This window comes from Erythrolamprus reginae, unplaced genomic scaffold (genome assembly GCF_031021105.1).
Source record: "Erythrolamprus reginae isolate rEryReg1 unplaced genomic scaffold, rEryReg1.hap1 H_18, whole genome shotgun sequence".
Lineage (NCBI taxonomy): Eukaryota > Metazoa > Chordata > Lepidosauria > Squamata > Dipsadidae > Erythrolamprus > Erythrolamprus reginae.
The window spans coordinates 326,945-352,139 of NW_027248471.1; the positions used below are offsets into that span (position 1 = coordinate 326,945).

Genomic DNA, 25,195 nt, shown 5'->3' on the forward strand with positions numbered 1-25,195 from the left:
CCTCCACCACTTCTCTAGACATTTCTTCTGATGTTTCAACTCCTGGAGTTCCTCAGTGAACCAAGGAGCTCTCCAGGGTCTAGTGGCAGAGAGAAGTCGCAATGGTGCAATCTGGTCAAGAGCCTCAGTCGCAACCTTGTTCCAGGCCACAGCAAGAGACTCTTCCGAACTGTGGACGAGTGAGTCTAGTAAAACCCCAAGCACCCTCTGAAAGCCCTCTGGGTCTATTAGGCATCTGGGGCTGAACCACCTAATTGGTTCCACCTCCCTGTGGGGAACGTTTGGAGCCATAAAGTCGAGCCATAGCAGAAAATGATCTGACCATGACAAAGGCAAAACATCTAAGCCCCTTAGTCTCAGACCATTACTAAGTTGCTCCAACAGAAATATCATGTCAGGTGCGTGTCCCCCCTCATGAATCGGTCCCTAAACTACTTGAGTCATGTCCATGGCTGTCATGGTGGCCATGAACTCATGTGCTAACCCAGAGCATCCGTTGAGTGACGGCAGGTTGAAATCTTCCAGGACAATAAACCCAGGCTACCCGGCTACCTCCTTGAGCAGCACAGATATTAGTAATATTATATTATACAAATATTATTAAGGAGGTTATTTTTTCCTTTGAAATTCTGTTCATCAGCTTTAAAAGCATCTATCCCAACTTCCCAAACAACGTACTTTTCAATGCAACTCAAGTAAATCTTATTTATTTATTTATTTATTTATTAGATTTGTATGCCGCCCCTCTCTGTCTATTGCAAAACAAGATGATGATGATGATGAATATGATAATAGCAATAATAATGATTATTGTAATATTTGTCAGTAAGAAAGACAAAAATATCTGGAGAATGGACATGACAGTACCTGGAGGCAGCAGAATAGAAGAGACAGAATTGGAGAAGATAATAAAATACAAAGACTTGCAAATAGAAATAGAATGATTGTATTATATACCCATTGAACATCTTTATTTATTTAGCTATCTATACTTCACCATTTACAAAGAAAAAACATTGTAAATGGAAAGAAAGCAGAGCTGCATTTATTTATTGAAAATCAAACATTGATAACAAGAATATTAAATTTGCCATAGGCCATTTTCTGGACCAATCTCTCATACAAAACTTATACAGTCCCCACTCAGCTATTTAATTAGCTGAAATCAAATCATTATAAGAATGTTTACATTTAATTCATAAATTCTTTCAATTTCTGTGATATTTTCAATACAGTTCTTTGGATATCTTTATTCCTCAAACTATAAATTATGGGATTAAAAACAGGTGGCAAAATTGTATATAAAACTCCAGAAATTAAATCTGCCTTGAGGGAGGAAAGTGACTTTGGTCTCAAGTATGAGAAGACAGCTGTGATAATAAACAAGGCAAAAACAGTGAGGTGGGGAATGCAAGTTGAGAAAGCTTTGTGTCTTCCTTGAACTGATGGGATTTTCAACACAGAGGAAAAAATATAACAATAAGATGTCAAGATGAATGCAAAGCAAAATGAATTCACACTGAGCCCAATCAGAAAAATTAGAATTTTGTGGCCTTTTGAATCAGTACAAGCTATCTTTTGTAATTGAGGCACATTACAAAAATATTGTCCAATCATATTGATTCCACAAAAGTTCACCTGAAAAGTCAAACTGGTTTCTAACACAGCATGAATCAAAGTGGATATCCAAGCAACAGCTGCCATTTGGATGCAGGCATTCCAGGTCATAATCAATCTGTACTGCAAAGGATGGCAGATGGCAACATACCGATCATAAGCCATGATAGTAAGCAAGAAAATCTCTGCCCCAACAAAGGTAATAACTAAAAAGACCTGTGCAACACATCCAGCATAAGGAATCAATTTGTTGTTTGTAACTGAAACAGCTATTGTTTTGGGAACTGTAGTAGAGATGTAGCAAATATCTACAAATGATAGATTGAGCAGAAAGAAGTACATGGGTGTATGAAGATGTTGATTGAGTATCACGGCTGAGATGATGAGAAAATTCCCCACTACTGCTGTTAAATAAACAAAGAGAAATATAAAAAAATAGAAAAGTTTCATATCATGGTCATCTGAAAATCCCATTAGGATAAAATCTGTCACAATGGATTTGTTGCCCATTATGCTAATTTTGGTATATCTATAAAGAATGAGTTAAAAATAGTTATTTCAACATAAAATTTTGGAACAATATTACTAATTAATTAATAGTTTGCAGTAATATCTTCATGTAAATATTAATTATACACATTGTTTTGTAATAATTTGTTACTCAATCTACATGAGTAAAGGTTGCAGTATGTTTACATTTAGTTATTTTCCCTTTCCAAGTGTTCTACCACAGGTATATCAAACTCTTGAATCGCTTTTAGCATCATACAATGCTGGGTTATCATTCTTCCTTTTTGGAAAAAATCCTTTTTCTTAGGAAATGATTTTCAAATAATCAGTTCATATAATGAACTAAAAAGTTTTGACTGTTGTTCTTAAATTTGAGTGATTATTGTGTTCCTTTAGCCATCTATACTGCATCCATCTTCTCATTCTTCCATTCAACTATGCAAGAAAATCTTACTAGAAATAACTTCTATGTGTGCTTATATGTGTTGTTGTGTGTAAAACTTAACAAATTCTAAGCTATGCATTCTTTCATACCAGGGCATTTTCTATATTCCTGAGTTGTTGCAAATATCTACATTTATTTATTTTTCTTCCTAAACCCTTATCATATTTTAAATGAAAAAATAACTTAGCAACAATCATTTGAAGATTTGTAAAAAAACAAGTTTAAATATATTCTCTATGTTTTTAAATCTCTACATTATTACTACTCTTTGTTCATACAATTTCCTCCATTCTTGTTAGGAAAAAAAATCTGTTCTGGTTATCATGTATAAAATTGCTTACCTCAGCCTGCGGCCAATGCTTCTAGAAGATGAAATGTTTATGTGCCGAAGTTTGTTTTTATATATTTTATATTTGAAAAAGCAAAAGGAATCAAGTCTATTCCCTAAAGTGTTTTATGAGTTGTGTCATAAATTTTCAATTTGAAGATGGCTGTTTTCTAAATTAAATAGTAAGCAATTCTAAACCTGAGTACCCTTCAGTGAACCCTCTTTTTCTTTTTTGGATCTCCAACTGATTTCCATCTTTTGAAAAGCATTCTTTAGAAGATTAGGGAAATGTAATAAATTAATAATATATTTTGGATTAGTCAATTTTAATTTCAGATCCATTGAAACCAGCTGAGCATTGTCTAGGACAGACCTGGGCAAAGTGCGGCCTGGGGACCAGATGCAGCCCACCTGCTGTCTGTGACCGGCCCGCGGAAGTAGGAAGTAGGAAGGAAGGAAGGAAGGAAGGAAGGAAGGAGAAATTCTCTTTCCATGCCCTTTTGCAAAAGTCCAATAAATGCTCATTTTTTAATTGTTCATTGGTTTCATTGGCTTTTCCAAGAAATTTAAAGCAAACCCCACACCCCACCTCTCAGGGGGAAAAAGGGGAGGAAGAGGAAGAAAAGGAATCCCAAGCTACTTTCAGGCAAAGGCTGCATTATGTTTTCTCAACTGACAATGTAGGTCAGTTGAAGAGAGGCACCTGAAAGGAATATTTTGAAAGAGAAGTAAAGAACTGCACAAAAGCAGAAATAAAAGGCAGAGAAAATCAGAGAAACAGAAGCTTCTCTCCATCTAGAAAAGGAAGGAAGGAGAAATGGAGGGAACAAGGAAGGAAGGAAGGAAGGAAGGAAGGAAGGAAGGAAGGAAGGAGTGGGCAATTAATTTATAATTATAATATAATTATAAAATATAATATAGTATAATATAGCATATCATATCATAGTATAGTATAGTATAGTATAGTATAGTATAGTATAGTATAGTATAGTATAGTATAGTATAGTATAGTATGGTATAGTATAATATAACATAAGTATAATTGTATTATTATAATTGTATTGTATATTATTGGGTAGAACTGATTTAATTATGTTATAATTATAATTTATAATTATAATATCATTAACTCAGTTCTACCCAATAATATACAGTATTGGGTAGAACTGAGTTAATTATATTAATCCGGCCCTCTAAAACCATCCCAATTTCTCATGTGGCCCCATGGCAAAATTAATTGCCCACCCTTGGTCTAGGACTTATTTCATATTTCTTAACTGCCAATTTCCTTCATAGAAGAAAGGTTTTATATTTTATATTATTTAAAACTGTTTGTTGCTCTTCTCTGCACTCTTTCTAGAGTCTCAACATACTTTTTACATCACGATGACCAAAACTGAATGCAGTATTCCAAGCATTATAAAGTGGTATTAACACTTCATGTGATCTTGATTCTATTCCTCTGCTAGTGCAGCTTAGAACTGTGTTAGCTGTTTTGGCATTGGCTGCACACTGCTGGCTCCTATTTAAATGATTGTCCACTAGGAGGCCAAGATTCCTCTCACAGTTACTGTACCTGAGCATTTCTGGTTTTTTACCTAAATGTAGAATCTTACTTTTTTCTCCATCAAATTTCATTTTTTTACATAGTGCCAAGCTTCAAGTCTTTCAAGATCCTTCTGTATCTTGAGCCTATCTTCTGCAGACATGGCTATTCCTGTCATTTAGAAACATAGAAACATAGAAGATTGATGGCAGAAAAAGACCTCATGGTCCATCTAGTCTGCCCTTATACTATTTCCTGTATTTTATCTTAGGATGGATATATGTTTATCCCAGGCATGTTTAAATTCAGTTACTGTGAATTTCCCAACCATGTCTGCTGGAAGTTTGTTCCAAGCATTTCAGTAAAATAATATTTTCTCACGTTGCTTCTAATCTTTCCCCCAACTAACCTCAGATTGTGACCCCTTGTTCTTGTGTTCAATTTCCTATAAAAACACTTCCCCCCTGAACCTTATTTAATCCTTTAAAATATTTAAATGTTTCGATCATGTCCCCCCCTTTCCCTTCTGACACCTTTTGGTGTCATCTGCAAATTTGATGAGTTCCCCATCTATTCCCTCATCCAAGTCGTTGCTGAAAGTGTTGAAATGTACTGGACCTAAAATACTCCACTGCATACTTCCTTCCATGTAGATGCAGTACCATCAATCACTACACATTGAGTATGGTTGGTCAGCCAGTTTTGTATCCATCTGGTGGTGTTGCTATCTGTTGTGATTCCGTCTGAGGCTCCTCGGGGAACGGCTGAACCTCTGCCGGCTCCATGCTCAGAGGGGGAGGATGAGGAACAGGAGGAGGAGGAGGAGGCCCAGGCAGACGGGGAGGAGGAATATCAGGCCGAGGGAGAGGGAGAACAGCCTGAGTCCCCCGGGGTGGAGCTCTCCCCAGCAAGCAGCCTGGAGTCCTTAGATGAAAATGCACAAGCCATAATCGATCTCAGGCAGAGAAGAGCAGCACAACGAAGGGGACAATTAGCCAGGTATTTCAAGCCCTAAATAGGCAACAGCTGGGTTTGGGTGTGGTTCTCCCCAGAAAGGCTGAAAAGGCAGACCCACCCTTCCTGTATTGTGGAGTATTATCTTTGGGAGTCCTGGGACCTGGCTGTGATCTTTGGCGTCTCTGATTCTGGCTTGTGGCCTTGAAGGCTGAAACCTTGGGGGGAAAGGCATGGGTCTTATTCTCTACAGTGGTGTGTGTGCCAGCAAGAAGTCTGCTGTATTGTCTGGCCTTCAGGACTCTGCTGTGAAGCCTCATAGCCTGCCTGTTGGGAAGAACAGGTTTTTCTCTGTGTTTATTTTTCAAACTATAAAGTGCCTTTGCTTTTACCAGCGTGTCTGGCTGTTTTTTCCAGTTGGTGTTGAAGTCTGGGGGCACCCAGACAGAACACTATCTAACCTACATTTTTCTATTTTATCTAGTAGTAGATTATGGTCTACTATTGCCATTACCAAATGCCTTACTGAAGTCTAAACAAATTATATCAACAGCATTCCTCTGGTCCACTAATTTTAGCACCTTGTCAAAGAATGCAATAAGATTAATCTGTCAAGACCTGATTTTGACAAACCCATGTTGGCTTTTGGTTATTACTTTGATTGCTACTATTGTTCATTGATTTGTTGCTTGATTATGTTTTCCAAAATCTTTCCTAGTATTGAGATCAGGCTGATAGGTCTGTAGTTTCCTGAATCTATTTTTCCCCTTTTTTGAAGATGGTGCACGTATCCATGCATCTTATAGCCCTCTTAGGAATGGGGAATCCTATCCACCCAGCTTGTATTTTGTGTTCTGATTTTCTTTTTTCCCTTGTTTTTGCCAATGTGTAAGACAAAGAATTTGTTGGTTGAGATTTGAAGTTGCCAATTGTTTGACCATTATGACACAAAGTCAAGGTCTTTTTGAAGGGTAGCAGCTGAAGAATGTGTTAAAGAGGTGGGTTTTAACTTCTTAACCATTACATTCTATACCATTAGGTTCTTTTAGGGGTGGGATGGTTCTTGAGTCTTTAAGCTGTTACAAAATTATATAAGGCCTGGTTGGATTTTGTATGTAGAATGTGATAATTGGCACATTCAGTCTTTATTTGGTGGCATATATTTTTGTAGTGACTTTTAAAGTTAATTACATAGCCAGTTTTGTTCAGTGATTTTTTTGTTTAATGATTAATCATGCTTTTCAGCCTAGAAGTGCGACTAACAGGCTCTGCTTTGATAGAAATAGAAGTGAGAAGAAATAAATTAAAGCAGAGCAAATAGTACAAGTTGTGCAATAGTGGAAATTGATTTCTTTAAAGCTTCCAGGTAAAGTATATTGATGTCAGTTTTGATTAATCCCAAAAGTGCAAAATTGTATAAGAGCTGTAAATAACCCTGAAACTGGAAGCGGGATCTAGAGGTAGATAAATGTTGATGATCAATAATTAGATATGCTATCTCTGCTCCAATGGCAGAAGATTCTCAAATTATGTTTTTTCTTCTAACTAGTATATTAATGGATTTGTCTTAATTTCTACTTATTGGAGTTTTTGAATTATTGAAATAAATAATAGAAGCAAACTGATATAGTGTAGTCTGTATATTTGTCAAAACTCAGATAAGCATTTTTAAAAAAATCAGTAGCAATGCACTTATACAAGCTTATATATTAGATAAACATGGAGAAAAGGGAAAAATATTCACAAACAATCACTGTATAAACATTTTAATTACATGAGATATAAATTAAGATTTTTTTACTGTGATGTAGTTTCATAGTAATTTCATAGTAATATAGGAGATGCAGACAAGGGAACAGTTAGGAAAGAGATAGAAGAGTCTACTACCTGCAGTATGGATAGTGTATAGGCAAGATGCTCAGAAGGGACCTTCTCCAGTTTCTTGGACTGTAAAGGAGAAGCAGGGGGATTGTACTTTCAGACATTCAATATTCTGTCAATGTAGTTTTATAAGAATTGCTTTGTGGTGAGATAAATGTCAAGCAAAATGAATTAGCACATCTGGTTAAGTTTCTTTTCTGATTTACCCCACAAACTTTATTAGCTGCAGCTGCGAGAGCAGTCATGGGCTTCCCTAGGTATGCCCATGTTACACCAACACTCTGCAGTCTGCATTGGTTGCCGATCAATTTCCGGTCACAATTCAAAGTGACGGTTATGACCTTTAAAGCCCTTCATGGCATCGGACCAGAATATCTCTGAGACCGCCTTCTGCTGCACGAATCCCAGCAACCAATTAGGTCTCACAGAGTGGGCCTTCTCCGGGTCCCATCAACAATATCGGTTGGCGGGCCCCAGGGGAAGAGCCTTCTCTGTGGCGGCCCCGACTCTCTGGAACCAGCTCCCCCCAGAGATTAGAACTGCCCCTACCCTCCTCGCCTTTCGCAAACTCCTTAAAACCCACCTTTGTCGTCAAGCATGGGGGAACTGAGATATCTCCCCCGGGCCTATACAATTTATGTATGGTATGCTTGTGTGTATGTCTGTTTAATAATGGGTTTTTTAAATATTTTAAACTGTAAATTATTAGATTTGTTATAAACTGTTTTTATTGTGTTGTGAGCCACCCCGAGTCTACGGAAAGGGGCGGCATACAAATCTAATTAATAATAATAATAATAATAATAATAATAATAATAATAATAATAAAGCTGATATGTTTGCCTGAATTGAACTAAATGATTTTGCAGAATGTTACCTTTTCTAAACTGATTGGACTTCTAGAAAATAGAAAATTCTCACAAAGAGCAGATTTTATGGCTTTCATATTTGCCATCTCCACACCAGAGATTCCCTATAGTCTGTATTAGAACCAACCAATGTGGACAAGTTCTCAACAGCTGCTTCACTAGTTACACAGCATGTAGTGCAACATTTTTCATAAATTATTCAGAGCCATTTATTCTGGAAGCTGCCTTGCAGCAAAATAATGTTCATCTCAGCCTTTTCTTCCATTATACTCCATTAAGAACCTGCTCTTAAGTTTTTACCCAGTAGGGCAATCTGAGAGGGGCTCTAAAACAGACCAAAGCAAGACAATGTGCTTATTTAACTTTAGTTTTAGAACTGAAGGAATTAGTTTGAGATATTTGTTTCTATGACACTTTTGTAAAATGAATATATCCTTCAAAGTTTTGTTGAAGCATGGTATTTACCAAGTGACAGAATATGTACCCTCCAGAAATTTCTAGATCACAGACTCTTTTCATTGACCATTGTATGCAGGTGAGAGCTGCTTAATGGAGGTTTTGTGGTATAAACTAGAGAAGAAACAAAGCCATATTTTGACTGAAAATAACTATTTGTACATACATGTTATATATGTGAATCCTTTTAGGGGCAGCTAAACATCAATATAGTAGAATTGAAGATGGTCTACTCCAGAGGCGGATTCCTCTTACTGGCTGCTACCGATGTGCTGCGCCTGCAGCTTTGGTCATCTTGTGTGCATGCGCATACATGCCCCCAGTGTGTTTTTGCTTCCATGCATGTGCAGAAAGCAAAAACATGCCAAAATCTTGTGAGGGGATGCACATGTGTTTGAGATTTTAGTGATTTTTTGCTTCCGCACATGCCTGGAAGCAAAACATTGCTAAAATCTCACGCTCACGGGTATCTTCTCATGAGATTTTGCTTGAAAAATTAAAGAAAAAAGATGGTAGTGCCCATGGGACTGTCACCAGAGCGGTCGCGTGCAAACTGCACAATCTGGTGCCCACTACCAGTGTGCACTTGCCTGCCACTCTGGTAGCAACCCATCCCTGGTCTACTCCCTGTTAGGTAAATATGTACAGGAAGATCTGCCAGTGTAGTGTAGTGTATAGTTGTTATCCAAGAACTGGGTAGATCCAATTGTACTTGGAAAGTTCATCCAAACAACCATTCTCTCTTAGCCAAACATATCTTAGAGCATTGTTGTGGAGAAAAATAGGAAGAAGGAACAGATGGGATTAAGGTTTAGCAACTAAATAATTGAGACATTAAAAAAGCTATTAAATCTCTGAATACAAGAAATCACCCTCAAATTAAAATTAAGTTATTTCAATCAAATACATTAAATACAAAGAAATGTGTATGCTAAATCAGAGTTATACAGTTGTACCATTGTCATTACATTTTTTTTTAAAAGAGAGAGATTAGTGACTGCAAAATGTCATGTAATTCTTATTCTTTTCAGTATTTTCATGAGAGCCTTTTGTAGGTCCTTGTTTCTAAAGCTATAAATAATAGGATTCAAAACTGGTGGCAAAGCAGTATATAAAACAGCAGAAAGAAAGTCAATAGAAGGAGTAGAAAGTGATTTGGGTCTCATATAGGAAAAAACAGCTGTAATGATAAATAAAGAAAATACAGTTAGATGGGGAGTGCAGGTCGAAAACACTTTATGCCTGCTTTGAGTTGTTGGTATTTTCATCACTGCAGAGAAGATATGGGCATAGGAAGCAAAGATGAATGCAAAAATAAAAGAATCCAAAAAGAACCCAACAAGTATCACCATTTTACTGACTTTTGTATCTGTGCAAGAAATCTTTTGTAATTGAGGAATGTCACAGAAATATTGGCCAATTGCATTGGACCCACAGAAGTTTAATTTAAAAGTCACACTTGTTTCTAATGCCGCATGGATCAGATTGCATATGAAGGAGATTGCTACCATTCGAATGCAAGCATTCCAGTTCATGATCAGCGAATAATGCAGCGGATGACAGATAGCAACATAACGATCATAAGCCATGATGGTGAGCAGAGCAAGCTCACCACCAACAAACGTGACCATTAAAAAGATCTGAGTGACACATCCAGCAAAGGAAATCCCTTTGTTTTTTGTCAATGAAACTGTTATGGATTTTGGAATTGTTGTGGAGATGGAACAAATATCTAAAAGGGAAAGATTGACCAAAAAGAAGTACATTGGACTATGAAGGTAGTGGTCAACAGCCACTGCAATTATAATGAGACAATTCCCCATTAAGGCTGTTATGTAAACAATAAGAAACATCACAGAATGCAACATTTGCAAACATGGGTCATCAAAAAATCCCATCAGAACAAATTCTCTCACTGCAGATTGGTTGACCATTTCATATGTTTGAATCCTGCAGAAAGCAATTAAATGAGTTAATGAAGAATATAATTTTCATAACATTTCCCTTTCTATTTTATAAAGTTCTTCTCTAACAACATTGGAATATTGGAGTTTATTCCATAACCAAGACATTCTAATGAACTTTCTTAGAAATTACTTATCTGCAGTACTTTAAAAATAATTCTCACTATCAATACTACTGCTTTTATATAAAAAAGAAAATCATATATTGAAATGTTTAATATTGATCAATTTGGCTGGTGGTGCAATGTGGCTCAAGACGGGGAACCAGCAAGTAGGAGTAGCTTTTATGCAACCACTTATGATCCTCATTGTTTCATTCAGTCTAGTATTGATCTTGTTAGTATGGCATTTACTAAGCAAAATATTCAATTATTCTATTATTTTCATAATAAGGAATGATTGGGGATTGATGAACAATCTAAAATATGATGAAATGTCAATGAGTTTTGTGATTAACCCTTTCAGAAACATGACATTTATTGCATTATGCTTCCAGCATTGGGAGGCATAACATTTCTAAAATTGATAGTATTTTATAAGAAGAAGTATGGAATGTATTAAATGCTATTGCTAACACTAAAATAATAATCTACTTAACTTTTATTCCACTATTGTGACAGTTCTGTAGATAGGGGTGTACATATGTGCACCAGCGTGCCTTCTGTCCACTGTCCTAATATTTCATTTTTACTAGTATCATGTATGTGAATATTATTATAACTTTGTTTAAACCAATATGTGCTTGACAAAACAAATAAATAAAATAAGACACAGATATAACATACTAATATAAAAGTTAAAATATATTATATTATAAATAATAATATTACAATTTTATTTAATTATTATTAAATTATTTAATTGTAATATTAATAATATTATTTTTTTAAATCCTAGGTTATTGTGAAGAACTGGAAGTAGTAACCAAATATTAACAAAATATTATTAAATTATTATTCCATTAAAAGGATTAAATTCAATGTTACTCTCAGAAAAAAATACAGAATATCCTTAAACATTAGTCATTCTTGTTGATAAAACAAAAGAATTATGCTCACTTGTGTTGTTTTTGAAGATCGGTGAACCATTCTTTTTTTGTTATAAACCTACTTATGCATTTATATGTAGAGAGAACAAGAAATATTTTGTTACTGTTGTTTTCCTGCCATACATCAGAGAGTCATTCATTGGGGATTAACATAATTCCATGAAGAAGTATTATTTTTGCCATTGGTCTTCGGAGCTACATTATGGAATCACACTTGGGTTCTTAAATAAATTTCTTAATTTGTTAATCAACACTTTTATAATTTATAATTTATGAATCACCATTACTGACCCTAAATGCAAGCTAATTAATGCAACAAGCATTGTTAAAAAATGCTAATTTTTTAATGGAGTTTGTCTAATCACATTGGAGTTTGTCTAATTACAAACTCCATAGAGAAGGCGGTGTTGCTATCTTTTATAAAAAGTCCATAATTCTAAAAAACAGTCAAGCTTCCTGAGACTATAGTCTGTCATCAAATACCATGTTTCTCTTTTTACTATATTACAGTCATCTTACTCCAGCCCCTGCCATTAACTGGATGATTGGTATGACAGGTTGGTGTGTAAGATGTCTTGGTTGAGGAAATCGTTTTTAAGTTTTTTATAAGATTGGGTTATTTTAGATTAATTCTGATTTCTGTGTTAAATATGTAATTTATGTTGTAAACCACCAGGAGTCTCAGGAGAAGGGCAGCTTAGAAAATAAGTAAGTAAGTAAGTAAGTAAGTAAGTAAGTAAGTAAGTAAGTAAGTAAGTAAGTAAGTAAGTAAGTAAGTAAGTAAACAAACACACACACACACAAACAAATAAATAAATCCCAGAGAGAAAGAGTCCAAAGATGCCTTTCTAAACTAAATGTCAACAAATCGCCTGGTCCAGATGGCATCCACCTTAAAGTTATCAAGGAATTCAAGTGTGAAATTCTTGAATTTCTAGCTAAAATATATAATCTTTCTCTAAGATCAGGCACTGTACCTGAGGATTGGGGAGAGGCAAATGTAACCCTGATCTTCAAGAAACGATCTAGAGGTGATCCAGGAAACAATAGATCAGTCACTTTAACCTCAGTTCCAGGTAAAGTGATGGAAACCATTATTATCATCATTAATTTTCTGGTTTTCCTGTCCAAGTTGTCCAGCTCTGCTTGAGTCCAGTTCACTATGCCAGCTGTGTATCTAATGACAGGTATAGCCCAAGTATTTATAGCCTTGATAGTGTTGCCACCATTCAGTTTGCTCTTCAAAAATTTTTTGGTCCTCTGGATGTACTCTTTGCTGATCACAGTTTCCACACGACCATGCTTGATATTATCCAGTTGCAAGATGCCTAAGTATCTGTAGGCTTCTGGCTGGTGGCACTTGATGGTTTTACCATTTGGCATTTCAATGCCCTCACTTTCAGTGATTTTCCCCTTTTTCAGTGCCACTGTGACACATTTATCCAGGTCAAACTCCATGCTGATGCCATTGCTAAAGATTTGCACAGTGTTGGTTAGTGGCTGTAAATTATAATTATAATAGAGATTATAATAATTATTATTAGAAAACAATGGGGTAGACTTCAACACATCAAGATGGAACAACCGCACCCGACTTGTTGTCCTCAATGGCTCCAAATCCACATGGCAGAAGGTAGGCAGTGGGGTACCACAGGGTTCTGTCCCAGGCCCTGTACTCTTCAACGTTTTTATCAATGACCTAGATGAGGGAACTGAAGGGGAACTAATCAGATTTGCAGATGACACCAAGCTGGCAGGGATATCCAACACCCTAGAGGACAGGCTCAAAATACAGAAAGACCTTGGCAGACTAACGTTGTGATCCTAAATCAACAAAATGATTTTCAACGTTGAAAAGATTAAAGTCCTTCACCTAGGTAAAAAAAATCCTAGACATGCATACAGTCTGGGAGAAACCCCAATTAGCAGTAGCGACTGTGAAAGAGATCTCAGAGTCTTGGTGGATAATCAACTAAACATGAGCCAGCGATGTGCAGCAGCGGCTAAAAAGGCCAACACAATTTTAAGCTGCATCAACAGGGGGTTACACTCCAAGACCAGGGAGGTATTAATACCACTCTATTATGCCCTGGTCAGAGCTCACCTGGAGTACTGCATTCAGTTCTGGTCACCACACTTCAAAAGGGACATTGAAACTCTGGAGAAGGTGCAAAAAAGAGCAACAAAAATGATTAGGGGACTAGAAACCAAGACTTATGAAGTGAGATTGCTCGAACTGGGTATGGATAGCCTTGAGAAAAGAAGGGCCAGGGAGGATATGATAATAGTCTACAGGTACTTGAGGGGTTGCCACAGACAGGAGGTGGCCACATTATTCTCCAGGGCACCAGTGGGCCCGATGAGGAGCAACAGTTGGAAGCTGACCAAGGAGAGATTCAACCTGGAAATAAGGAAGAACTTCCTGATGGTCGGAGCGATCAACCAGTGGAGGTTGTGAACTCCCCAACTCTAGACGCTTTCAAGAGGAGATTGGACTGTCATTTGGCTGGGGTGCTGTAGGATTTCCTGCGTAGGCAGGGGGTTGGACTTGATGACCTGAAAGGTCCCTTTCAACAACAACAGCAACAACAACAGCAGCAGCAGTAGCAGCAGCAACAACAACAACAACAACAACAACAATAGGTCCAATGCAGAGCGAAAGAGATTGCCAGCCTTAAAAAACATAAGCAAGAAATGATGGAAGATATTAACTCTGCACTTGCAACTATCAATGTAACTTCAATTGAAGAACTGAATCAGTTTGCCTACAGTACAGCTGTGAAGAACTAGGGTTACTGCAACAGAAACCAATCGGAAAATCAACTGGAAAACCAAAGTGGAAAATCCGACTAGAACTGAAAATCAAAAGCTTGAGATCAGATGCAAGTAACTTGAAGAACATTAAGGAGCAGAAATTGAACAATCAGAAGATCAAAGACTATTTGACAAAAAAGTACTGGCTTAGTACAAGAAAGATCGAGGAAGCTCTGGAAATTGTAAAGCAGCAGATAACAGCGACAGCCAGGAAAATTGAACGATATGAAGCTAGGATCACCCAGTACAGGCAAAATCAAACATTTCAATCCAACCAGAGGCAGTTCTACCAGAACCTGCATCAGCAAACAGATAAGAAAACTGAAAAGCCAGAGGTGAAAATAACAACAAAGTTCTGGAAAGATCTCTGGGAGGCCAAAAAGGACGATAACAGGAGTGCTGGGTGGATAAAGGAGTTTGAGAAGGAATTCTCAGGGAGCAATATGCAGCAGCTGGAGATAACACCTGAAATGATTGCAGAAAGAGTGAAGGGGGTAAAGAACTGGACATCCCCTGGCACTGATCAGCTGCATGGTTTTTGGCTGAAATACCTGACCACCCCCTCGGCCTTGCTGTGTGCCATTATTTTCACTTTTTATATAGATTTGGTTAGAAATATTGGGAATATCCTTTTGAAAGCACATGATAGCCAGACAACTAATTTTATGAAAGAAATCCATTTTACTGAAAACAAGTACAGTAGTCCCTCGCTATACCGCGCTTCACCTACTGCGGCTTCACTTCATCGCGGGTTTTCAAGAAATATTAATGAGGAAAAATCATTCGCGGATCTTCGCTGGTTCGCGAGTTTCTGAGGAAGTCGATTGGCAGATTTAAACAGCTTGCCGAACTCGATCGGCAGGTTTTTCAAAAAAAATATATCTAAAATTGTAAATACTGTATTTAAATACTGTATCTAAAATAAATACTGTGTGGGAAGGGTTTATAAACACTTAAAACAATGAAAACTTACCAAACAATTACAATATAAATACTTAAATAAGTACTATCAGTCAATAAATTCCCCATCGCGGATTTCACCTATCGCGGCCAGGTCTGGAACGTAACACCAGCGATAGGTGAGGGACTACTGTATGTAATTTTGAAATTAACAGTATAATTTTATATAAATTGAAATAATTGAACACAGCAGAGGGGGACTTTTATGTGCAAAATAAACAAATAAGCATCAATGTTTTCAGTTCAATTTTCATTTCATTATGTTCAGAAATGTTCAGACTAGTAATTCCACACCAAATTTAGTAAAATTGTATGTTGTTTGCAGACAAAACTATCTATACATTGGAAAAGAAATCACAAAAGGGGGGGGGGGGTTATGAGCAAAATAAACCAATAAGCATTATTTTTTTATTTCAATTTTCATTATGTGCTGAAATGTTCAACCTAGTTCCCAAGGGAAAGATGTTTTCAAATTGACCAAATATAAGCACTTAAAATAAAGAATTTTCAGTTCGAATCATACAGACTCGAAAACAGTACAAGTGTACAATGGTTTTGAACAACGCAGCAGGGTTAAGGTATCCTACTTGTTCTTAGATAAAGATGAGCATGAAGAATTAGCAGCAAATTGATGTAACATACTGGTACAATCCAATTTTTGGAATCAAAACACACTAGAATTTCTACTTATCTAGAAACTATTTTCAATTCAAAATGAAATGACATTCCCATAAAATATGGACCCATAACATGGGAGCTATTTTGGATTTTCAAGTGATGGCAACAGCCATGTAGTCTTCCCTCACTTTGACTGGTGAATCTGTTGTGGTTAGACTTTGAGTTGGATTTATGCATTTATGCATTTATCCATGTTTTGGAATACTATACAAAATGTAGTCCTTCGTTGTTGGGAGATAATGGCAACTACAGACAGAATAATTCTCTAGATCAGCAGTATGTTTCCAGGTATGAATTTGGCCTATGAGGTCTCAAAAGATTGGTTTCTACATATTTTCAGAATTGCCTCTTTCATTAAGATGTATGCATTGAACTCTTGAAACATCTTATTTTAGATAAGAACTTTATTGTCTTAAATTTTAAGGTAGAATAGATTTATTTTTTTAAAATAATTATTTTTGAATGAAAAAAATATATAATTTCTGCACAGAGCAGGAGGTTGATGTGCCTCTTAGATTTTTTACAACCCTAATGTTCTATAAAAAGAGAACAAATACTAATCAATTAGAAGCTACAAAATTCAGATGTTTGATGGAATTGTTGATATAGTAACAACAACTGGAAGAAACCTCACACTTTTGTCCATATGTATCAGCTTGAATTAAAACAAATCTAAAAAGTTTGATAATAGTTTAACAGTTTCAAAACTGATTTAATTATTGTAAAAATCACATTGGATATTTTGAGAACTATATAATATAAATAAACAATCACAGTAAAAGGGTATAGAGATCTGATTTTAAGAAAATCCATCTGTGTATATGGAAGCAAAACTGAATTATAGTCCATAGATGATTACCAGGTTAAATATATTTCTATTTATTTATCTAATGTATTTGTCAAATTTCTATGCCACCAGTTCCCAATAGTTCTAAGTGGTATGATTATAAAACAGAAAAATCTCTAGTTTCATGTCTACTTGGAAAACATGGTTAGATTTTTTGGATGAAATGGGAAGAAACAAAATTTTAACTTTTCAATTTGATTAGGTTCATTTATTTATTATAAGTGTTGTATAGTATGATTTAGCTTGTTTCAAAGTTTATTGAACTTTAGGTTTGTATCTACACTGAAGAAAGTCACATTACTCTCTTATAGTTCCCTCACCTTTTTGACTATACAGTGTTCCCTCGATTTTCGCGGGGGTTACGTTCCAAGACCTCCCGCTAAAGTCGATTTTCCGCAAAGTAGCGATGCGGAAGTAAAAACACCATTTTTGGCTATGGACAGCCAAAAACTACACCTCTCACCAGCTTTCTTCGGACACGGGTCCTCCTGCAGCAGCGCTGGTGGCCACCATTCCCCGTAGGCACCCGCCTGCCTGCCGTTCGCCCGCCCCCCCGCCGTTCGCCGCTCGTCCGTTCGCCCACCCACCCGCCATTCGCCCATCATTCGCCCGGCCACCCGCCATTTGCTCGGCCACTCGCTCGCCGCTCGCCCATTCGCCCACCTGCCCGCCCGCCGTTCGCCCGCCCGCCGTTCGCCCGCCTGCTCGCTCGCTCGCCGCTTGCCCGCTCGTTTGCCGCTTGCCCGCTCGCTCGCTGCTCGCCTGCCTGCTCGCCCGCCCGCCGTTCACCCGCCGTTCGCCCGGCCACCTGCCGTTCGCCCAGCCGCTCACTCGCCGCTCGCCCATTCGCCGTTCACCCGCCCGCCTGCCGTTCGCCCACCCGCCGTTCGCCCGCTCGCTCGTCGCTTGCCCGTTCGCCCGCCAGCCTGCCTGCCATTCGCCCGCCCACCCGCCGTTCGCCCGCCCGCTCACTCGCCGCTCGCCTGTTCGCCCGCCCACCGCTCGCCCGCCCGCTCACCGCCCGCTCCACCTCTCTTTCTCCTCTGCTGCAAGAGAGGCGGGACAGGCATTCTCCGAAGGCTGGTGAGTGCACGGGCCGGTGCTTGAGAGAGAAAGAGGGGGGAGAGCAAGAGATAGCAAGAGAGAGAGAAAGAGTGAGAGAAAGAAAACAAGAGGGAAAGTGAGAAAAAGAGAGAGAACAAGAGGGGGAGAGATACAGAAAGAGAGAGAAGGAAAGAAAGAAAGAGATGAGAGAGGGAGGAAGAGAGTGTGAGAGAGGAAGAAAGCAAGATAGAGAAAGAGAGAGAGAAAGAAAGAAAGATGAGAAAGGAAGGAAGGAAGAGAGAGAGGAAGAAAGAGAGAGAGAGAAGAGTGGAAGGAAGAGAGAGAGAAATGATAGAAAAAAGGGGAGAAAAAAAAGAGAAATGAGAAAATGATTGAAGCAGAGAATGACAGGAAAGAAAGAGAAAGAGACAGAGAAGTGATTCTTGGTGATGACGTATGACGTCATCGGGTGGGAAAAACCGTGGTATAGAAAAAAACCCGTGGAGTATTTTTTAATTAATATTTTTTGAAAAACCGTGGTATAGCGTTACGCGAATTTTGAAGCCGCGAAAATAGAGGGATCACTGTACCTCAAATTTCTGTTTTCCTTTCTGTATTATTTTTACTGAATTTTGTACTTTTTTCACATGCAATGAAACTTTTAAAAGGAACAACTGAAAAATAAAAGCTCAGGTGAATATAAAACCAAGAAGAAACCATGACAAAAATAAAGCTAACATCAGATCTTTCTAGTATATGAAGTCATTTTAGATATTGATGCATTTTCCCATAGCTTAATAGGTCAAGTCTCTCATAAAAGATGATGGATGGATGGATGGAAGGAAGGAAGGAAAGAAAGAAAGAAAGAAAGAAAGAAAGAAAGAAAGAAAGAAAGACGGACTGGGGGCATAGAAGTCAAATAAATTAAATTAAATTAAATTAATTAAATTAAATGGCTGGCTGGCTGGCTGGCTGGCTGGCTGGCTGGCTGGCTGGCTGGCTGGCTGGCTGGCTGGAAGAAATGGATGGATGGATGGATGGATGGATGGATGGATGGATGGATGGATGGGCGGGCGGGCAGGCAGGCAGGCAGGCAGATTGAGTGGCTGACAGACAGACAGAGACACACAGACAGATGAAGAGACAGAAGGTGGAGGAGAGACAGAGATTTAAATATGAAACAAATATTAATCAGCTCCTTACATTTGAATATATCTCTCTGTCTCTATCTCTGTCTCTGTCTCTCTCTTTCTTTCTCCCTCTCTCATCTATCTCACATTTCTGAACATGTTTTCTTTTTGAGCATTGTACAATTAAACATCAAAATATAAAACACGATATAACCATTACAATGTTAAAGTTAAAATTTTGAGTTTAAAATTATAAAGTTCATTAAGGAGGCTAGAATAATTAACCATAGAATTTTAACCCTGTTAAAATTGGTTAAGAAAAGCAAATGGAGGCTCCTAATGCACTAATTTAACTGTAGTCAATCTTACAGATGTTAGATAAGAAGGGTGATCCCAATTTCATTTTGCTTCTCATTTGTGGATGTTCATTGGGTGATTTCAGATCAATCGTTCTTTATCACCCAAATTTACCTCTTGTGAGAAAAACAGGAAGCAGGTACACCGTGCATGGCACCTGCCAGCTCCTGATAGAAGGAAAAGGTTTATGTTTCGTAATGTAATGACATAAATCAATAAAAGAAGTAATGCTCAATGAAATACATTAGTCATGAACACAAAGAAACATAGTTGCAAATGTAACATCACATCACAGTTATAAATGTATCTTGCAGTAGTGCTATGAAATGTGTTTTTTTCTTTTCAGCATTTTTATGAGAGCCTTTTGTAGGTCCTTATTCCTAAAGCTATAGATAATAGGATTCAAAATTGGTGGCAGTGTTGTGTACAAAACAGCAGAAAGCAAGTCCATAGAAGGAGTAGAGAGTGATTTGGGCCTCACATAGGAAAATACTGCAGTAGTCATAAATAAAGAAAACACAGTTAAGTGGGGTGTGCAGGTAGAAAAAACTTTATACCTGCTTTTAACTGTTGGCATTTTCATCATTGTGGAGAAGATACAGGCATAGGATGCAAATACAGATGTAAAAATAAATGAGTCCAAAATGAACCCACTAACAAAGATCAACATTTGATTTATTTTTGTATCTGTGCAAGAAATCTTTTGTAACTGAGGAATGTCACAGAAATATTGGCCAATTGCATTGGACATACAAAAGTTTAATCTAAAAGTCATGCTAGTTTGTAAGACCCCATTGATCAGATTGCTACCATTTGAACACAGGCATTCCAGTTCATCATTAGTTTATATTGCAGAGGATGGCAGATCGCTACATAACGGTCATAAGCCATGATGGTTAACAAAGCAAGCTCACCACCAACAAAAGTGATCATTAAAAAGATCTGTGTGACACATCCAGCAAAGGAAATCCTTTTGCTGTTTGTCAACGAAACAGCTATGGATTTAGGAACTGTTGTAGAGATGGAACAAATATCTAAAATGGAGAGGTTGACTAAAAAGAAGTACATTGGATCATGAAGGTGGTGGTCAGTTGCCACTGCTATTATAATGAGACAATTCCCTGTTAAAGCTGTTACATAAACAATAAGGAACATCATAGAATGCAACATTTGCAAATCTGGGTCATCAGAAAATCCCATCAGAACAAACTGTTTCACAGAAGACTGGTTGGACATTTTGTCTATTTGGATCCTGAAAAAAGTAGTTAAATGGTTAATCAATTTGTGAAGAATATAAATTTCATAACATTTTCCATCTAATTGCTCCTCTAACAATGTCGTCAGATTGGAATATAAACAGTGAGGTCTCACAGATAGCAAATTGTAATCACTTTTCTTAGAGTTCATTAATCAGATTGTTTGAAATAATTCCCCCCCTAATGACAATCCTTCTTATAAGTAGAAAAAAATGAAATATGTAATATGGATCGTTCTGGATGCAGGGTCATGAAATCTTACATCTTTCCATGGAAATAATTATATATGATGTTCCCATGATTCTAACAATAATTATTCAAATTATAATCTAAACTGTTGGAAAGAACAAAGTATTGTTTTAAGTAATCAAATGGCCACTCTGTTTCCTAAGGTACATATAACTGACTTTTCTTAGGGGTAGGAAGGAATCTTTCAAAATCATCATTCCCATCGTATTATTCTTATTCTGACCATCTCCTTCATATTTTATATCGCCAAAACTGACCTGTTTGTTTTGTGACAATGTTTAAAACAGGCTCCTCCAAAATGTCCAATAAGGATCCCTAAGTATTCAGTGGGAACTATTAATGAAAGTAGTATCCATTAAATTATTTTCCTATGCTAAAAGTAAGGAGTTTGATGAACAATCTGAAACTCCTGGAAAGGGCTAATTAATAGAATAGTTTGGTGATTCCTGATTTATTGCTGTGTAAATGATCATTATAAATTCTCATTGTATTACGATTCCAGCATTGGGAGGTAGACTCTCCTTACACTTTTTTATAACAATAACTACAATTAGATACAGAGCCAAACAACTTGAGATCCGGATATCTGACAGACTACATTTATTGCTGAAAACATTTAAGGGAACTTATTGTATGTATAGTATAAGTTACATGCAATTGCTCAGACTGAAAGCTTCTCTCCTCTGATACATATAAGATGATAGATATACTTAAGGACTCTTGTTGAAAACTTGTCATTTTTATGTGGATTTTCTATGAACATTGGATGAATTATTTTTGCTTCTGAAGTTAATTTTTCTACTACCTCTTTTTTCCTGTTTTTTTTAAATACTGTAAGTAGTATGAAATGCATTAAATATTATTACTATTATTTAAAATGATAATGTATCATTCTTAATGCATCATTTAGACAGATCTTCCAAATGAGACAAATGTTGTTCACATTCTAATTATAACACAGTTAAACATAGAATAATATAAATTTAATAATGATAACAGTGTAGGTTTCCCCTATTCCAGTAAGAGAATAAATGTCTCATATTTTGTTTATATATAAAATTTTGCACTAAAGTTTATCATTGTGTAGAATATTAATAATTATATTAAACTGAACCAAACTGAACCAAAATGTTAAGCATGCTTAGAAATTCTGGTCAAAGATGGTGAAAAATTAAAAAGATTGTATTTACCTTGGTTCTCTTTGAATATCAGTGTTTTTTTAATTTTTTTGGCTGTGATCTTACTGGTACAATCATATGGTAGCAGGACTATATGCAGCAAGAACTATTTTGTCACTGTTCCTTAGGGATCATAATACATTAATAAAGAATCATTGTTGTTCACTCTGGTCTCAGGAGCCACATTGTGGAATCATACTTAATTTCTTAGTTGAACACATTAAACCATAAAATAATATCAGGGGCTGGCTGTTTAGAAACAGTGGTTTGTGGTTTATTATATCAAATTTATAGAGTTTCATTCTTTCTGCTCTCTAATCTAAACAACCTTAGAGCATTTTATCATTAAAGAAGTAAAGTCATCATGTCTAGGTCTGTTCAGAGAAGAATTTACTGCATCTCCTTACTCCAACTGTGGTTGATAGAAATACATTGTGTTTGAACTGGGAAAATTAGAGCAACTAGATCTCCATAAGGGGCAGACATTGATAAGCTGAAAACTGTGGTGAGGGCAGGAATTTCTGCCAGTGGAAAATTACCCATACTCAAGTTACAAACTTCCAAGGAATCCAATACAATTATTTCAGTGCGCTCATTGCTCTTTTTCCCAACATCTATAAATTATTCACTTCAAGAGTGAAGAGTGGTGGTGAGGATTGAGTTTTGTATTTGGGATTTTAGTCAACATGTATGCTTTGGGAAGACAAACATTTTTAAAAAATAAAGATTTTTTAAAAAATGTTTGAGAAACAGAAATGGCTTGTAAGAAGTAGTCTTCAAGAATTCATAGATACACATAGATGATTTTGTTTTCATTATCTCAAAGCATTTACTATAGCAACAAAAGAGGAGCAATAGTAATTATGCTATCTTAAGCAATTGTTTATTTATAATTTTAATTTTTCAGTTTAAATTTTTATTTTGGTTTAATGAGGGTACACATAAAGAAATACAAATACAAATTCCACAAATACAAATACTTAATTTTGGTTGTTGTTGTTGAAAGATTGTCTGATTTCTACCAATTCCAATTTAGAAGAATGTCAAGACAAGAGGTTATATTGCAGAAGAGACGGAGTAACGACTCGGACACCAGAGCTGGATTTAAGCTTGGGTCATTTTTATTATAATAAATTTGCATAATTTATTAATTAAATTAGCAAGAATTAGCATAAATTTGCATAAATCAACATATTCAACTATGACCCGGAAACAGTGGACCTGCAGGGTCAAACAAACACTTCCGGGGCGGAAATGACGTAAAAGGTCAACATTCCTGGGCAACTAAGGGCGTAGTCGATGCTGGTCCAGGTGAGGGACCTCTCCCTCACCTGAGACCCTGCCATGCACTCGCATGAGGGGGGTCCCGCTGGCTCACCCCTACCCTGGGACTTCAATAGCGGGACCCAAAGACAGGTTCCCCCCAAGTGTGCAGGTAGCACCCACCATGGGCTTGGAGAGAACCTGTCAATCATCCCCAAAGATGCCCAAGGGAGAACGCGCAGTTGCTGAACCACCACCCAGATTTCCGCCCCTAACCTGCCTACCCAAATGACCAGAGGTAAGCCAATTAACCTATTAAATGCAAGCACCCCCTAACCGCACGTCCATCTCCCCAGTGTGGAATGGGCGAAAAAACAGACCGGCCTAATGGGCGAGGCTGCAAAAAATTCCCATTCGGCCCCCGAAGGCGACCCACCAGGCACACTGCAAAATAGGGAAGGGCGGGTGGGTGTCTGCTCGTGAGCTGGGTCCGGGGCGAAAAGGCCTGCTTCAAGGCCTGCTGCCCTTAAATAGGGCCAGCAAGCCCCGCCCGGACCCGACGTCATGCCCAGCCACGTGGGCAAGGCATTCCCGGCCGAAATCTCGCCTCGCGAGATTTCGGCCGAAAACAAGATGGCGGCCGCCATGGAAGGGTCCGAGTCTGCCCGGCCCTTCCGCAAAAGCGCCGTGGGGCCGGTAAGTCAGCCGGCGATATTGCAGAAGAGACGGAGTAACGACTCGGACACCAGAGCTGGATTTAAACTTGGGTCATTTTTATTATAATAAATTTGCATAATTTATTAATTAAATTAGCAAGAATTAGCATAAATTTGCATAAATCAACATATTCAACTATGACCCGGAAACAGTGGACCTGCAGGGTCAAACAAACACTTCCGGGGCGGAAATGACGTAAAAGGTCAACATTCCTGGGCAACTAAGGGCGTAGTCGATGCTGGTCCAGGTGAGGGATCTCTCCCTCACCTGAGACCCTGCCATGCACTCGCATGAGGGGGGTCCCGCCGGCTCACCCCTACCCTGGGACTTCAATAGCGGGACCCAAAGACAGGTTCCCCCCAAGTGCGCAGGTAGCACCCACCATGGGCTTGGAGAGAACCTGTCAATCATCCCCAAAGATGCCCAAGGGAGAACGCGCAGTTGCTGAACCACCACCCAGATTTCTGCCCCTAACCTGCCACGGAGCGGGGGTCAGATCTCTATCTTGGCCCCCCGACTCCCCCCTCTATCTGCGCCAGCTCACGCAGAGACCGCTGCAGGTCCTGTAAGAAAATGGCGTTCCCCTGCTCTGACAGGTGAACGCCATCGGCCCGGTAAAGCCACGGCCGATCTACTGTGATGAGGGGATGGGCCACTACAACCCCACCTAATTCCTTGACTGTTTTTCCCACGGCCTTATTCACCCTACGCCTGACCCGGTGTATGGCCCTAAGGGAAATGGCGTCCCTCCAAACGATCCTTGGGAGGATCTCTGACCACACCACTTGCGTGGTGGGCCATACCATGCGAAGCCACCGCAGGTCTTCGCGCGCCTGGATGATCAATGGAAGACCACCAAGCAGGCACAGGTCATTGCCACCGAGGTGCAAGACCAGCCATCTGGGTGCGGCTATGGGTTGCCGACCACCCAGTCCCATCTGGGCGCGACCCTGGGTAGCCGCCCGCCCAGCAGCGCCGGGTACCGCCCTGAGATGCTGAGTACCCAGCAACGTCGGTAGGAGCCCCTCCCACCGCATACCCCTCCGGCCCATCCAAACAACATTGACCCACCGTCCCAACGACA

At 38.3% G+C, this 25,195-nt stretch overlaps 2 protein-coding genes and 1 pseudogene across 2 annotated transcripts; all 3 read right to left on the reverse strand.

Annotated features, from left to right (window-relative positions):
* Positions 1-1,191: 1,191 nt before the first annotated feature.
* LOC139155415 (olfactory receptor 14A16-like) lies at positions 1,192-2,133 on the reverse strand. The gene has a single exon (XM_070730545.1). It carries the CDS (start codon positions 2,125-2,127, stop codon positions 1,192-1,194), a length of 936 nt encoding a protein of 311 aa, XP_070586646.1. The 5' UTR covers positions 2,128-2,133.
* A 7,480-nt stretch (positions 2,134-9,613) lies between these two features.
* Positions 9,614-10,552, reverse strand: LOC139155377 (olfactory receptor 14A16-like). Its single transcript, XM_070730508.1, has one exon. It carries the CDS (start codon positions 10,538-10,540, stop codon positions 9,614-9,616), a length of 927 nt encoding a protein of 308 aa, XP_070586609.1. The 5' UTR covers positions 10,541-10,552.
* Positions 10,553-19,767: 9,215 nt separating this feature from the next.
* LOC139155375 (olfactory receptor 14A16-like) lies at positions 19,768-20,684 on the reverse strand (annotated as a pseudogene).
* Between the last annotated feature and the right edge of the window lie 4,511 nt (positions 20,685-25,195).